Source organism: Cryptomeria japonica, chromosome 2 (assembly GCF_030272615.1).
Source record: "Cryptomeria japonica chromosome 2, Sugi_1.0, whole genome shotgun sequence".
Classification (NCBI taxonomy): Eukaryota; Viridiplantae; Streptophyta; class Pinopsida; order Cupressales; family Cupressaceae; genus Cryptomeria; species Cryptomeria japonica.
The window spans coordinates 148356291-148369603 of NC_081406.1; the positions used below are offsets into that span (position 1 = coordinate 148356291).

At 36.8% G+C, this 13313-nt stretch overlaps 1 protein-coding gene across 4 annotated transcripts in view; it reads right to left on the reverse strand.

Moving 5' to 3' along the window:
• Positions 1-13313, reverse strand: part of LOC131071387 (phosphatidate phosphatase PAH2) — a 69024-nt gene that overhangs the window by 10991 nt on the left and 44720 nt on the right. For all 4 annotated transcript variants that reach the window (XR_009371504.1, XM_059216471.1, XM_059216472.1 and 1 more), the window contains exon 11: positions 10275-10318. Coding sequence is in view for 3 of the 4 variants with exons in the window: in XM_059216471.1 (XP_059072454.1) it covers positions 10275-10318 (44 nt within the window). In the remaining variant the exon portion in view is untranslated. The remainder of the gene's footprint in view (positions 1-10274; positions 10319-13313) is intronic.

The window sequence follows — 13313 nt, forward strand, 5'->3', positions numbered from 1 at the left end:
TTGGAGGTAATTTGAAGTTGAAAGGATGGAAAAGTAGCCCTAAAACAAGATTTTCACTCCTGACCCTTCCAAAGGGTCCAAAGCGAAAATCCCAAAATCTACCTATTCCTTTCAAATTTTTGCTAAGCTATGCTTAGACCAAGGTAAAAGATGCCCTTGTGATTGCCCTTGAGTTGATGGTTGTCTCCAAAAATGATGATTTTAGGTCAGAGGAGGAAAATCGCTCCTGACCCTTCCAAAGGGTCCAAGGCGAAAATCCTTCAATCACCTATTTTGCCTTGCAAAATCAAGTTAATCTTGGGTTGGATGAAAGAAGAGAAGTATTTCCTTGCCTTGTGAGGAGAATTCAAGATGAAATGATGAAGAAGGGAGCTACAAAAGTGAAATTCGCTCCTGACCCTTCCAAAGGGTCCAGAGCGAAATTCATCAAAATCCCTATTTTCTCCTTGTGTCAAGTCAAGACTTTGAGTCCTAAGGCATAGTTGAGGTTGAAATGATGTTTCTTTGCCCTGTAGGATGAATTGAAGTGAAGGAGATGAGGAATTAAGACCTAAAGCTTGAATTTCACTCCTGACCCTTCCAGAGGGTCCAGAGTGAAATTCTTAAAACCTCCATTTTTGCCTCAAATTTACATCAAGCTTGGTGTTGGTTTTGAATGAGGACGTCCTTGGGCATGTATCTAAGCAAGTACGGTTGCAAAGTGAGAACAATTTGAGCCAGGAATGCAAAATTCGCTCTTGACCCTTCCAGAGGGTCCAGGGCGAAATCCTTATAGGGCCTGTCCCTGGGGAGAATATTGAGCAAACTTCATTTTAACATCTTCTTGTTGATGATTTAAGGTAGAAAATGCTATGTTGAAATAAATTTATTATGTGTCCTTAATCATCTTTTGGTTTGTCTTGCAGATGAAAGAAGACCAGGCCAGAGCAAGGACAACCTTCTCCAGTCCGGCATCAACAAGGACGACCTTCTCCAGTCCAGCATCAACAAGGATGACCTTCTCCAGCCCAGCATCATCAAGGACGGCCTTCTCTGGTCCAGCATCATCAAGGACGACCTCTTCCAGTCCAGCATTCGAAGGAAAGGTACACCATCCATCCTGGACATCGAAGACAAAGGAAGTTAAAGCAAGGGTTCGTTGAAGAAGCAGACAGTTTCAGAAGAGTTAATTAAAGCTAGCTTCTCAGCAACATCAAATTGAATATCTACCAAGTTACAAGTGTCAGACAAGGTGGCATCCCAGTCATCACTCCTCCAATCGGATTGGTCCACCTCAGCGTGTCCAGATTCAATGTACTTGACTCATGGGAGATGGCACAAACTTCAATGTACCTACCCTGGTTCTCCATTGGTCGAATATTCCAGAGAAGACATGTGTCCAAATAATGCAATTATTTCATTGGCCAGAATTGAGTTTGTTGTAACAAACCCTAATTAGGATTTTCATCGTAAAATCTCGGCCATTGATCTCAAATTGATCTGAGCCATTGAATTGTATTGAGGGCGCTATATAAGCCCTGGCTCCTCATTTGTAAAGGCTAATAGTTAGTCAATAGTTGATAGTAGGTGAATAGTTAGCTAATAGTGAATAGTCAATTGATAGAATAGCAATTAGAGTAGAATAGCAAGAGAAGGCAAAGATTGTTGCCAAGATGATGTTGTAAAAGACTTGTAAAACTTCATTGAAGAAATGGTGAAATCTATGGGTCGATTCAACAATTTGCATGGTCTTTATACTTCTCAGATTTGATTTCATGTTATTAGATGAGTGGAGGAAATGTGTTTGATTGATGGTGAAATTTGTATGTCCATACTACTAGCAGTTTGTTGATTGCAGACTTGCCTTGTGTAGTCAAATGGAATCATTCAGCTTAAGCTTAACTTCAATTGTCGCTTCTTCACTGATATGCATCAACCTGATGGTGTCTATGCTTATAGCGATGATCTGAACATCATAAAGCTTTCCTCTGAAGATCGCACTAACCTTGTGGAGATGGTCCTGGGATGTCAAAACAAGACTTAGTTAGAATTTCACCAAAGGTTATTCATTGCTCCTACATTCTTAGTGTCAGAATTAGATCCTTTCCTCGCCCTCATCCTTTTTCCTTTTTTTCAAAATCTAGGCCAGTGAAATCTTGTGATTCCAGCAAATCAGACGTTCATGTCATCGAGTGTAAGTCCCCTTGTGATTCCAGCAAAATCACATCATACCACAAAGAGCTTATCCATGAGTAGACCTACATAATGAACCTTGAAGCTTCTCCGATTGATCCTTCTGCGATATCTTCAGCATTCGGGAGCTTTATTCAAGAGAGGATAAGGTACCTTTAGGTATTTTATTCTGTGTTTGGTCGTGTACAAAATACACATCAACACTCATCTAAGCCTAACATTAAAAATCATAATTTTATTTTTTTAATATAAAGATGTGCATAATCAATTAAATCACTAAAATGACTAATTAAAATAACACCAATAATGAGTATGTGAAGCCAAAGAAATGCCGGAAACCCAAGTTGAAGTAGCCAACATTTTTGGATGATCTTTGGATTGCATGTATCTATTCATTCAATGAGTGTTACGGGATTTATTGGAAATAATCTATCTTATTTTCTGTTTATATCTTGGTAGATTTAAAGCTATGCTAATTGGATGGTATTATAGATAATTTTCTCATCTCTATACATTCTACCAAGGTTAGAAGGGCATCTATAGACCTATGTTACTAATAATGAAGAAAAATGGTATAGATGGATAACAGCTGAAGAATGGAGGTATAATATGGCATACTTCTATTTTCCATGATGGTGCATTCAATGCCATATTTACATAAAACCCATTTCATATCAAGAGCTACCTGTTGACATGTTTTTTATGACTATGTCGAACACAGAATAAAGTTACCAATGGTCACTTCACTCTCTCTTGATCAAAGTTTAACCATATGCTAAGATTGCGGAAAGTTCAAACGGCTAACTCCAAGGTTCCTTCATGCAATGGACGTGACTCAGTTGACGGATGTGATTGTTGGTAATCCAAGGGGACTTACGATTAAATCATTCTTTCACTTCTTTGATGTGGCGTGGAACTTCATCATCAATTATAGCAGTTTGGTGATGCTTTTGCTTTGAACGAACTGAAATGAACTGAAAATAAGGGGGAAAGGGTTAGAAAGGCCTAAATCTACTCCTAAGGGTAGTGATATCAACAGTTAATGCTTTGGTGGACAAATTCCAAATAAACCAAGCTCTGTTTCGCCAAGTTTAACTACAACCCTGCAAGAACCGGTGCAATCTTCTGAGGATGTTGAAGCATTTTCAAATCGAGAAAGTGCATTTGAATACCCAAAACGGCGCAATCCAAACAACTGTCCATAACCGAACTTAGCACAAGTTTAGTGGCTCGGGCTAACTTTACACTGCAACTTACAATCAGCAAGATGCAAAAAGTATGAACCATGGAAATTCATCAAACACCATTACATTCTCCATTGAAATCAAAGCACTTTATCTAACAACTCAGAAAATAAAATTCTACTCTAAGTGACGAAGGTGAAACCATGCAAGTTTTGAAAAATAACTTAAGTGGACACCATCAGAGAACAATGTTTCACTGTTATTATCTCAAAAAGTTATTGCAACAATTTCATACAAGTCTCCCTCCTGTACAAATGAGGGGGGTCACCCCTTTATATAGGCCTCAGGCGTTGCAAAACCCTAACTAGGGTTCCCCAAACGATTCTCCACTCAAGATGCAACAAGGTGGGAATCAGCAATTAATGCCCACTAAGCCCATATAAAAAGAATTCAAACAATCCCAGAATAGCATCCATTTGTGCATTAAATGCACTCCATTACATCAAATTTGCCCAAAATACCATGAATATTCCCATGCAAGAAATAAATGCCCATCATTCTCCATGCGACGGCTACATGCGGCAGGAATCTGTCATAAAATCATTAATATGGCGGCTGGATACAAAAAGATTCTTCATGCATTCAACATGCATCAACCGATCCACCACTTGGTCAAAATATTCTTGTAATAAGTGCACCACCACGAAGCCATAAATGCACCATCATCTCTTGGACATGACGGCCGCATGCAAAAGGAACTTGCCATTAATTCAATATGCGTTGACTTGGCTGCCACTTGGCGAGAAACCCCTGGAGAGAGAAAACTTTAGGAGGGAGAATTCCCGACTCTGGAAGCATTTTCTTGAAGTTTTTTGAACTTGCCTTGCTCTGGAAGATCTGGAAGAGATTTTCAACAATTTTCCACCCTCTCCTATTTTTTACTTGCCTTGCTTTGGAAGATCTGGAAGAGATTTTCAACAATTTTCCACCCTCTCCTATTTTTTAGGGATCTTCCACAAAATTAGGGTTTTGGTCCTTGAGAGAGAAAATTCTCATACGAATCCAAATTTGCAAAATTTTTGAAATTCAAATGAGATTTGGTGTCTAAAAATGGATTTTTCTGAAAAATACCCGAGGGGATTTCTGCTTTGCCATTCCTCCTTGACCCTTGGATTTTCATTTCTTAGACAATCTTCAGTTTTCCAACTTAGGCGTGGAATTCACTCTTCATGGTGGAATTCATCATTTCCAAGCCTTGGAAGAATTTTCAATTTTCCTAACTGGGTATAGAATTTTGACTTTGATGGATAAAATTCTTGCTCTCCATGGATACCTCTGTTTGGTGCCCTCCTGACACTTTGGGCGGTATTCTGCATTGAGGGAGGAATTCATGATTTTTAACTTTCTTCTTCATTACCTCCCTTTGGCGCCTCCTTCCCTAGGGCGCTATTTCCCTTTGGTCAAGGAATTCAATGACTTCCAAATTTTCCTTGCTACTTGACTTTTTTGGTGCCCTCCACAGTGCTAGGGCGGAATTTTACCTAGGCCAAGGAATTCACAATTTTTCTATCCCTCCATGCATACTACATTTTGGCGCCTATTCTACTTGGCGGGCGCTATTTTCCAAGGAGGAATTTCTCCTTTTCTTCATCATTCCAAGAGCATTCCATTTGGGCGCCTTACTCTAGATTGGGGCGGATTTTGACAAGGAGGAATTCATGATTTTTCGTCTCTCCATGCATTCTTCATTTTGGCACCTCTCCTAGGCCTAGGGCAGAATTTTGCCTTAGTCTTGGAATCTTGCACTTCTTCCATTTCTCCATGGGGATGTGAGTTTAGCACCCTTCTTAGGTATAGGGCACAATTTTGCATTGTGCATGGAACTTTGAAGGTTTTTGAAATTCCAAGGCATCTCAACTTTAGCGCATTCATCCTTGCTTGGGCGGATTTCCATGCTTGTGGAGGAATTTGATGATTTCTACCGAGTCGATCTCATTCTCTTCATCAGAACATATATGAAATATAACATTTAAGTATAAGTTACCGGTTCGGGTTCGGATTCGGGTATAGATTCCCAGGTTCGGCAATTATTTTTTTCTTGGGTACGGGTACGGGTTCGTCCGTACATTTATACATATATTAATTATAAATTTATATATATACACATATTATATATATTTTCAATATATACAATCCATACAAAAATAATTTTTTATTGTTTTTTGACCCGTGGGCCTCGTTTTTGGGAACCCACGGGCCTGGGTTCACCTGGGTCCTCCTGGATTCACCTGGGTCCTCCTGGATTCACCCGGGTCCTCTTGGGTTCGACCTGGGTTCCACCCGGGTCCTTCCCAGGTGGTCGGGTTCCCTATGGGTCTTGCGATGCAGGACCCACAGGGAACCCGGCCACCCGGGAAGGACCCGCGTGGAACCCAGGTCGAACCCGGGCCGGACCAGGACCTGGCACAAACCAGGACCTGGACCCAAGCCAAAACCACAAGAACCGGTAACTTAGAGTATAAGTTATATTTCATATATATTGGCAGGATGTTTGAGAGTGGTTTCAGATCTCTAGGAATTATAATGCAAATTCTAGGTTTAGAAGATCTTTTAAATTTTCAGTCTTAGTCAAATTTCAAGCCATTTCCAGATCAAGATGACATTTGTGGACTAATGTGAATTTCCAGACTTAGATTAATTTTCGAGCTTTCCATCCTTGGACTAGTTCCCATACTTAGCCAAATTTTGATCACACTTGTCTGCCTTCTGACTCTTCCAGATTTAGAAATGATCTTCAGGAACGTTCGGTCTTCAATGTCTCAGGGATGCTCAGTTTTCAGTGTTTTCAACCTATCAAAAATAGATTTTCTCAAATAGTAAGTGTTTCAAAATGTTAGGGTTTGGACAAAATAGGTCAGGGAAGCACTTACTAAATATAGAAACTTACTAAAAATAGAAATTACTAAAACTAGTAAGTTTTTTTTTTTGACAAAATGAAGACATTCTGAGACTCAGTAAAATCCCTAAAAAATAGGAACTTTCTAAAAATAGAAAGTTGCTCCGTTTTGGCTCAAATTTTACTGGGAGGTTCCTTGAGGGGTCATGATTCCCGTGATATGTTCATTTTTTTCAAAACCCTAACAAAAACCCCTAAAATCTAGGACTAAAGACAAAAACCCTAAAATTGAGGAAACAGGCCCTAGACTTCACCAAATTCACTCAAACAAAAAGCAAATTTAATTAATTTGACCCCCGAATACTTGCAAAGCGGAGAGACTGACGAGGCTGCCACCAAAAGACCCCAAAAACCAAAACAAAAGACCACGAGGGCCTAAAAAGTAGGGGGTCCCCATCTGGAATGGGGCGATGTGTGAAAACGTCACAACACTACCTTCCCCAATATCAAGTTCAAGAATTTGCAGGTCATATGCTAAAGACACAAAATCCTCAAACTTTTGAAAAACAAAGACAAAATTGAAAATAATATGAAGAAACAAGTTGAAAAAGACATGAGTAAAAATTTCAAAAAAGAGATTGCATGGTTACAAGTAACAACCATTCCAACAAGTATCTCCTAAACTAAAGGGAAAGAACAATTAAACATAAAGATGATGTAGGCCTCACAAAGTCTTACCAAGATTCCAAAAATTGGCCCATGGACTTAATTAACTACTGAATTCAAGATCCATAATATTGTGCAGGTATCTAATCCAAAATGGATCATGTGGAAACAAGAAGAGAAGAGGGGTAAACAAAAGGGTTTCCAATGGGGACAAAAGGAAAAAGTTTGATTGAGGTACCAGTTCAATGCAAATGGCTCATGGCATACGATGACCATCACATATTCCATGTTGCATCATAGGGTCGTATCAAGGAGTAGTGCCTGTTGTGCATATGTTGTCAGATTTTAAGAAAAAATCACATTGTTTGGTTTGGTTTCATGTGGATACAACTTACAAATGAAAATGAACCAAAGTTATGAAACCAACAAAGTCCATTCAGTTTTCAATATGGAAAATGATTCTCAAACCAACACTTAGATAAATAGAGGCACCAATTAGGATGCAGCTCCAATGTTACAAGAATCGTTAACTACTCAACAAATACATAGTCCCAAGCTGAGGCATATAGACTTAGTTACAAGTATTGGAAAGTTTTTACCAAACTCACTAGACACACCAAGACATAGGGTCATACTCAGGTGTATAGATACCCTTAAATTCAAACATATATATAAATTTCTAAATCCTTAAAAGTCAAAAACACGGTTAAGATCTAATTATTGCTCTATGGATTCAACATATTTTTTCAAGGATTTGGAGTCTAGATTCTTGAAGCCTGGCTAAAAGCAATAAAAATATAAAAAATATTATGTATTCAAATAATGCAATGTTTCTCTAATGGTCATCTTAGTTAGTTTAGGTAGTTTCTATTTTCGGCTTTTGTTTACGTTTGTTTCGTTTAGAAACATCGTAATGTAATTACCTATATATGTAACCTTTGTCTTCATTATTGAATTTACAATCACCATTACATGGTATCAAAGCAGGTCGATGGGGTCCTTTGAGGTTTGGCGAAATTTTTAAAAAAAAATTGAGGCCTCTACCTAGAAAGTTTTTCCAAAAAAAAATTTAATTGCTTTTTATGAAAAAAAAATGTAGTCCTTGCATTTTTTTAAGGGTTTTATGAAGGTATTTGGTGCCATTTTGAAAAATCACGGCCGGTTTTTGCAACGGTTTTTTCTACACAACCTGCATTCTATTGTGTTTTTTGGGCCCAACCCAACTTGTTTTTTGTTTGTTTTTGGCACAATCTGATTCGTTTTTTGTTGTGCAGCGTTTTGTTTTTACCTGTGTTTTGTAGGAAGCCCCTTTTTCCTACAATGTGAAGACAGATTTTGGGCGTGATTTCAACTCATGTGACCTAGGGCATTTTCCGCATCAATTCACTCAACTGTTTTTGACAAGCCAAAAGTTTGGCGACGGGTTTAGAGGTTTTAGCTTGCATTTTGGGATTTTTGCAAACACACAAGAGCTACAATTTGCAACAAATTGCGATGTATTTGCGCACCTCAAATCCACAAATAGGGTTTAATTCATGGCAACTTTGGTTTCTCTGTGAATTTCTACGACCTAGGTTTTCATGGATCCTCTTAACGTGCTGAGACTTCTATATTCTGGGTTTTTCATGTTTTTCCAAAAAAATGTGGTTTTTTTTTGGATTTTGAATAATTATTTCCTCAAAAATTATATCTAGGTTTTGCCTAATTTTCTCCTAAAAATCATGGTTGTTTTTTTCATTTTTTGCACGATTTTTTCACACAAAATCATGGGATCTTTCTCTACAAGACGGTTATATGATTTTTGGCTACAAGGAGGGACAATTTTGTTTCCCAACATCAGGTTGGAAGGATTTTGGTTATCTTGGTCATTTCCAGAAGTTTTGCAGCATCAAGGAGGTTCTTAGCAACAAACTCATGTCACAAAGCGTTCTAAAGAGAAGGGGACAGCCTTCTATGCATTTGTGACCAAAAGACCTTCGGATTGTCTTTTGTAGGGTAGTTAGATCAATGAACATTAAGGGAGGGTATTAAAATAATGTAATGTTTCTCTAATGGTCATCTTGGTTAGTTCAGGTTGTTTCTATTTCCGACTTTTGTTTACGTTTGTTTCGTTTAGAAACATTGTAATGTAATTACCTATATATGTAACCTTTGTTTTCATTATTGAATATACAATCACCATGACATTATGAACCATGAAGGTCATGTGGTCTCAAACACCCTAATTTGAGCTTGGTGGCAAAGGCTCCAACTATTGACCCCACCAAGGCACACAACAAGGGAATTGGGCATGGACCTTAATAAGGGTGTTGTCCTTTGACCTGCCATCCCCAAAACAAAACTCAAGTTTTAGAAGGCAAAAACTAAAAATTATTTTGGGCTTATGCTAGATGGAAAAGTAACATTTTTTCTCCTTTCAAGTTTATCCCAATTAATTAAATTACTTTATACTTTTGGTCTACCGAATCAATCCCAATCTTGAGTAATGTTACTATGGTTTATCAGCATTGCAAAGTTGTTTGAGAAACAAACATATGACCCCACATAGATTTTAAAAAATAATAAATATATCCGTAAAACAAGAAAGATATTTTATATCCATTTATATAAAAATACAGAAGTAGGTATATTATTATAATATATAAAAATATAAATAAGAAACAAAATATATTAATTTAAAGATAAAATAATGAATTTAGTGAAGTAAAATATTGTACAGCTGAACAGAGCCATAAACCACCACACCCAAAGCGGCAACATAGGTTTCCGTTGAATGGGATTAAACTGAGGGGATAAAAAGATAATAACCTTAACAATTGTCCCTCTTCTCCTATTGGTGGTGTCTTGTCTTAATGGTGTCTTACATGGATCTTCACCAATCAAGTTAAATGTGTGAGCGCATTTGGACCTTAACACTAAATAATGGTTGGTCCTGATTTTGAACCGGACTACAGCCTCTGGTTTCTTTTGAAGATACCTCATGCGCTCCCTTGCCTCATAATATATGTTCTAAAAGTAGGTTGAATGTGTGCCCACATACTGGTTGGATACACATTCCCATATATTACTGCAAAATAGAATAAATCAAGCTACACTTAAATGTTTGATGACACATTTATCTACAGAAAAATGAAGTATGAAAGAGATAAACAACTGAAGTTGATGTCAAAGATAAATTTATAACAGTAATGAAAGTTTCAAAATTATTTATTTTTCTTTATGAATATCATAATATCAAATCAAAAGAGAATAAATTTTACAAGACAAAAAGAGTCAATGTTTAACATTCTTTTTTTTTATTCATAATGCCATAGTATCAAAATCAACAAACATGATTTTAGACAATGAACAATTACCTTAAGGCATGCAATTTTGAACTCGTGAGGAGTTCTTCGTATCACTGCAAACAAAAAATAGGAAACATATTAATCATATAGTGGTTTCCAATGTAATTGTAATCATATTGTATTTTCCATTATGTTCTAAAACATATCATATTGCAACAATATGGCAAAAGCTAAGTTACCGGTTCCAGTTCGGATTCGGGTTCGGATTCGGGTACGGGTTCGCGGATTCGGCAAAAAAATAAATTTTTTGGGTACGGGTACGGGTTCGTCCGTACATATATATATATATTTTAATTTTTTTTAATATATATATATATATGTGTTCAAACTTCAAACATCAAAATTATATATGTTCACAGTTCAAACATACAAATATGAAACATCAAACATACAATGTAACTTTCCCATACAATGATACATAGATGATAACAGATAAATCATAAATCAATAAATCATAAATCCATAATTGCATGAAATGCATCATAGAGGGGCGGATTAGGGTTTAGATGTAATTAGAAGATTAAAAATATTGTTTTTTTATTGTTTTTAAATGCTTGCTAACCCGTGGGCCCCGTTTTTGGGAACCCACGGGCTTGGGTTCACTCGGGTCCTCCTGGGTTCACCCGGGTCCTCCTGGGTTCACCCGGGTCCTCCTGGGTTCGCCCTGGGTCCCACCCGGGTCCTGCCCAGGCGGTTGGGTTCCCTGTGGGTCCTGCATGGCAGGACCCACAGGGAACCCAGCCGCCTGGGCAGGACCCGGGTGGGACCCAGAGCGAACCGGACCAGGACCAGGACCGGGCACGGACCAGGACCAGGACCCAGCCAAAATAGGGGAGAACCGGTATCTGAGGGCAAAAGCCTAAATTTGATGCATACAAAGTGAACATGATACTTTTAAGATGTGATTTTTTAGGTAGCTATTTAGGGCGGCAATATTGTGGACAAAAAACATTTTTTAGCTTGGCCTTGTCACTATTTGGATTTATTCTTTTGGGGGAGGTGGAAAGACTTGCCACTTGGCAGACCCAATTTTGACTCAGAGCTAGGAATTTCGGCAAAAACTAAGCAAATGTCTACAAATTGATAAAAAGTGCAAATTCATCAGCTCGGAAAAACTTGGCTAGGCAAGTTAATGGGAAATTTACTCAAATAACAAATAATTTGCAAGTTCTCAGAGTGTTTTGAAACCATGGAACCTCTCTTCAAATTCTTAGGGGAAGCTTCCTTATTCTTAAAAGTTTAAAACAATTCAAACTATTAACAGAATTTATAGTATTACAAATATTAATTTAGGGTCTTAAACATGCTGCAGAAAAATAAAAATGAAATATAATAGTTTTATCCATTGCACTGAATCTAAGGGAAGAGAGAATTTATCCTCATGCAAAAAAAATTTACCACTTTTTAAAATGAAAACTAACTTGCATTAATTCTGATTAGATTGCAAAGATAAAAAATTAATGCTCACGAAACACAAAGTTGAATGTTTAAATAATTGCCACTAGTTCTACAGTTTGAACATCGAATTGTAAAGTAAAGAGAAATTAACTATTCTGTACAGATTATGAATCCACCACTAACTTCTATCAAACTTTAAATCTTCATGTAAAACTACTAAAATCAATTTGAATGGTAGAGAATTGCATATAACATAACAAATTTTGACCATTCACTCAAAATTGAACAATAAATCTTGCACCAAGAGTAAGGCAATTCACTATTAACTTTTCAAGTGCCAATGCACCTTTTTATTAAAAATCTACAACTATTTGATGGACATGCAATTTATTTCAATACAATTATAGCATGAATATGCAAATACAATTTATTGGAAAATAGAATACATTATTAAATAGTCAACTGAAACACTTTTCAGATAGATTCAAAATTAATTTTGCTTCCATGAATATATACATTGAAAATAACCTGTTCAAATAACTCAATTGTCTTTTCTTTTGGTGATTTTCATTTTGAATTTTTTTTCAAATGTTTGTATGGCTATCTTTACCTCTGCTTCATGTGGCAGCCAGATCAAACTCATTTTGTAGACATTGCAATGTCCCCTTCTTGAGCATGATTAGCTTGTGGAAAATTACCATACTTTCCCAGTTTTCCCATAGGTTTATTGGTAAGGGAGAACTCCAAAGTTCTTGGAGAGCATAGCTTTAGTCTAGCAAAGATGTTGGCATAGGAGAGCCTTTTGATAATTTACAACTATTTGATGGATATGCAATTTATTTCAATACAATTATTGCATGAATATGCAATTTATTGGAAAATGGAATACATTATTAAATAGTCAACTGAAATACATTTCAGATTATCCTCAAAATTATTTTGGTTCCTTGAATAGATACATTGAAAATAACCTGTTCAAAGAACTCAATTGCCTCTTCTTTTGGTAATTTTCCTTTTGAATTTCTTTTGAAAATTTGTATGGCTTTCTTTACTACTACTTCATGTGGCAATTGGATTAAATTCATTCTTATTTCTTTGAAATTGTAATGTCCCTTCTTGAACATGATCAGCTTGTGGATTATTAGCCTATTAGTATTTTCCGAGTTTCCCATGGAATAATTGGTAAGGGAGAACTCTAAACTTCTTGGAGAACAAAGGATTAGTCTAGCAAAGGTGTTGTTCATGAAAGTGAGTTCAATTGGTTGTGGTGAACCTCTTGATACTTCAGAGCTGATTTCCAACCTTTGGGAGCTCAGCAAACTTCTTGGAGAAGTTTACTATTTTTAGAATGTCACCTAGTTGCTTCATATCATCGTCCTAACTCTTCATTTGACAATTTGGTATGATGAAAATTTCATATTTGTTTCATTTTGATGTTATCTACAACTTCGGGAAATTATTGAAATATTAAATAATTATTACTTAATTTGTTTAAAGGTGAAAATATTACAAAGACAACTAAGTGTAATTATCCATTAAAAATGTGTTGTAGTGCCTCCTAGGGGACACCTAGGCACAAGGAACAAGGAGGTCTTTCTTGCATAAGATGAATCATTATTTTCAAAAAAATGTTTGTGGAAGGAAAACAAG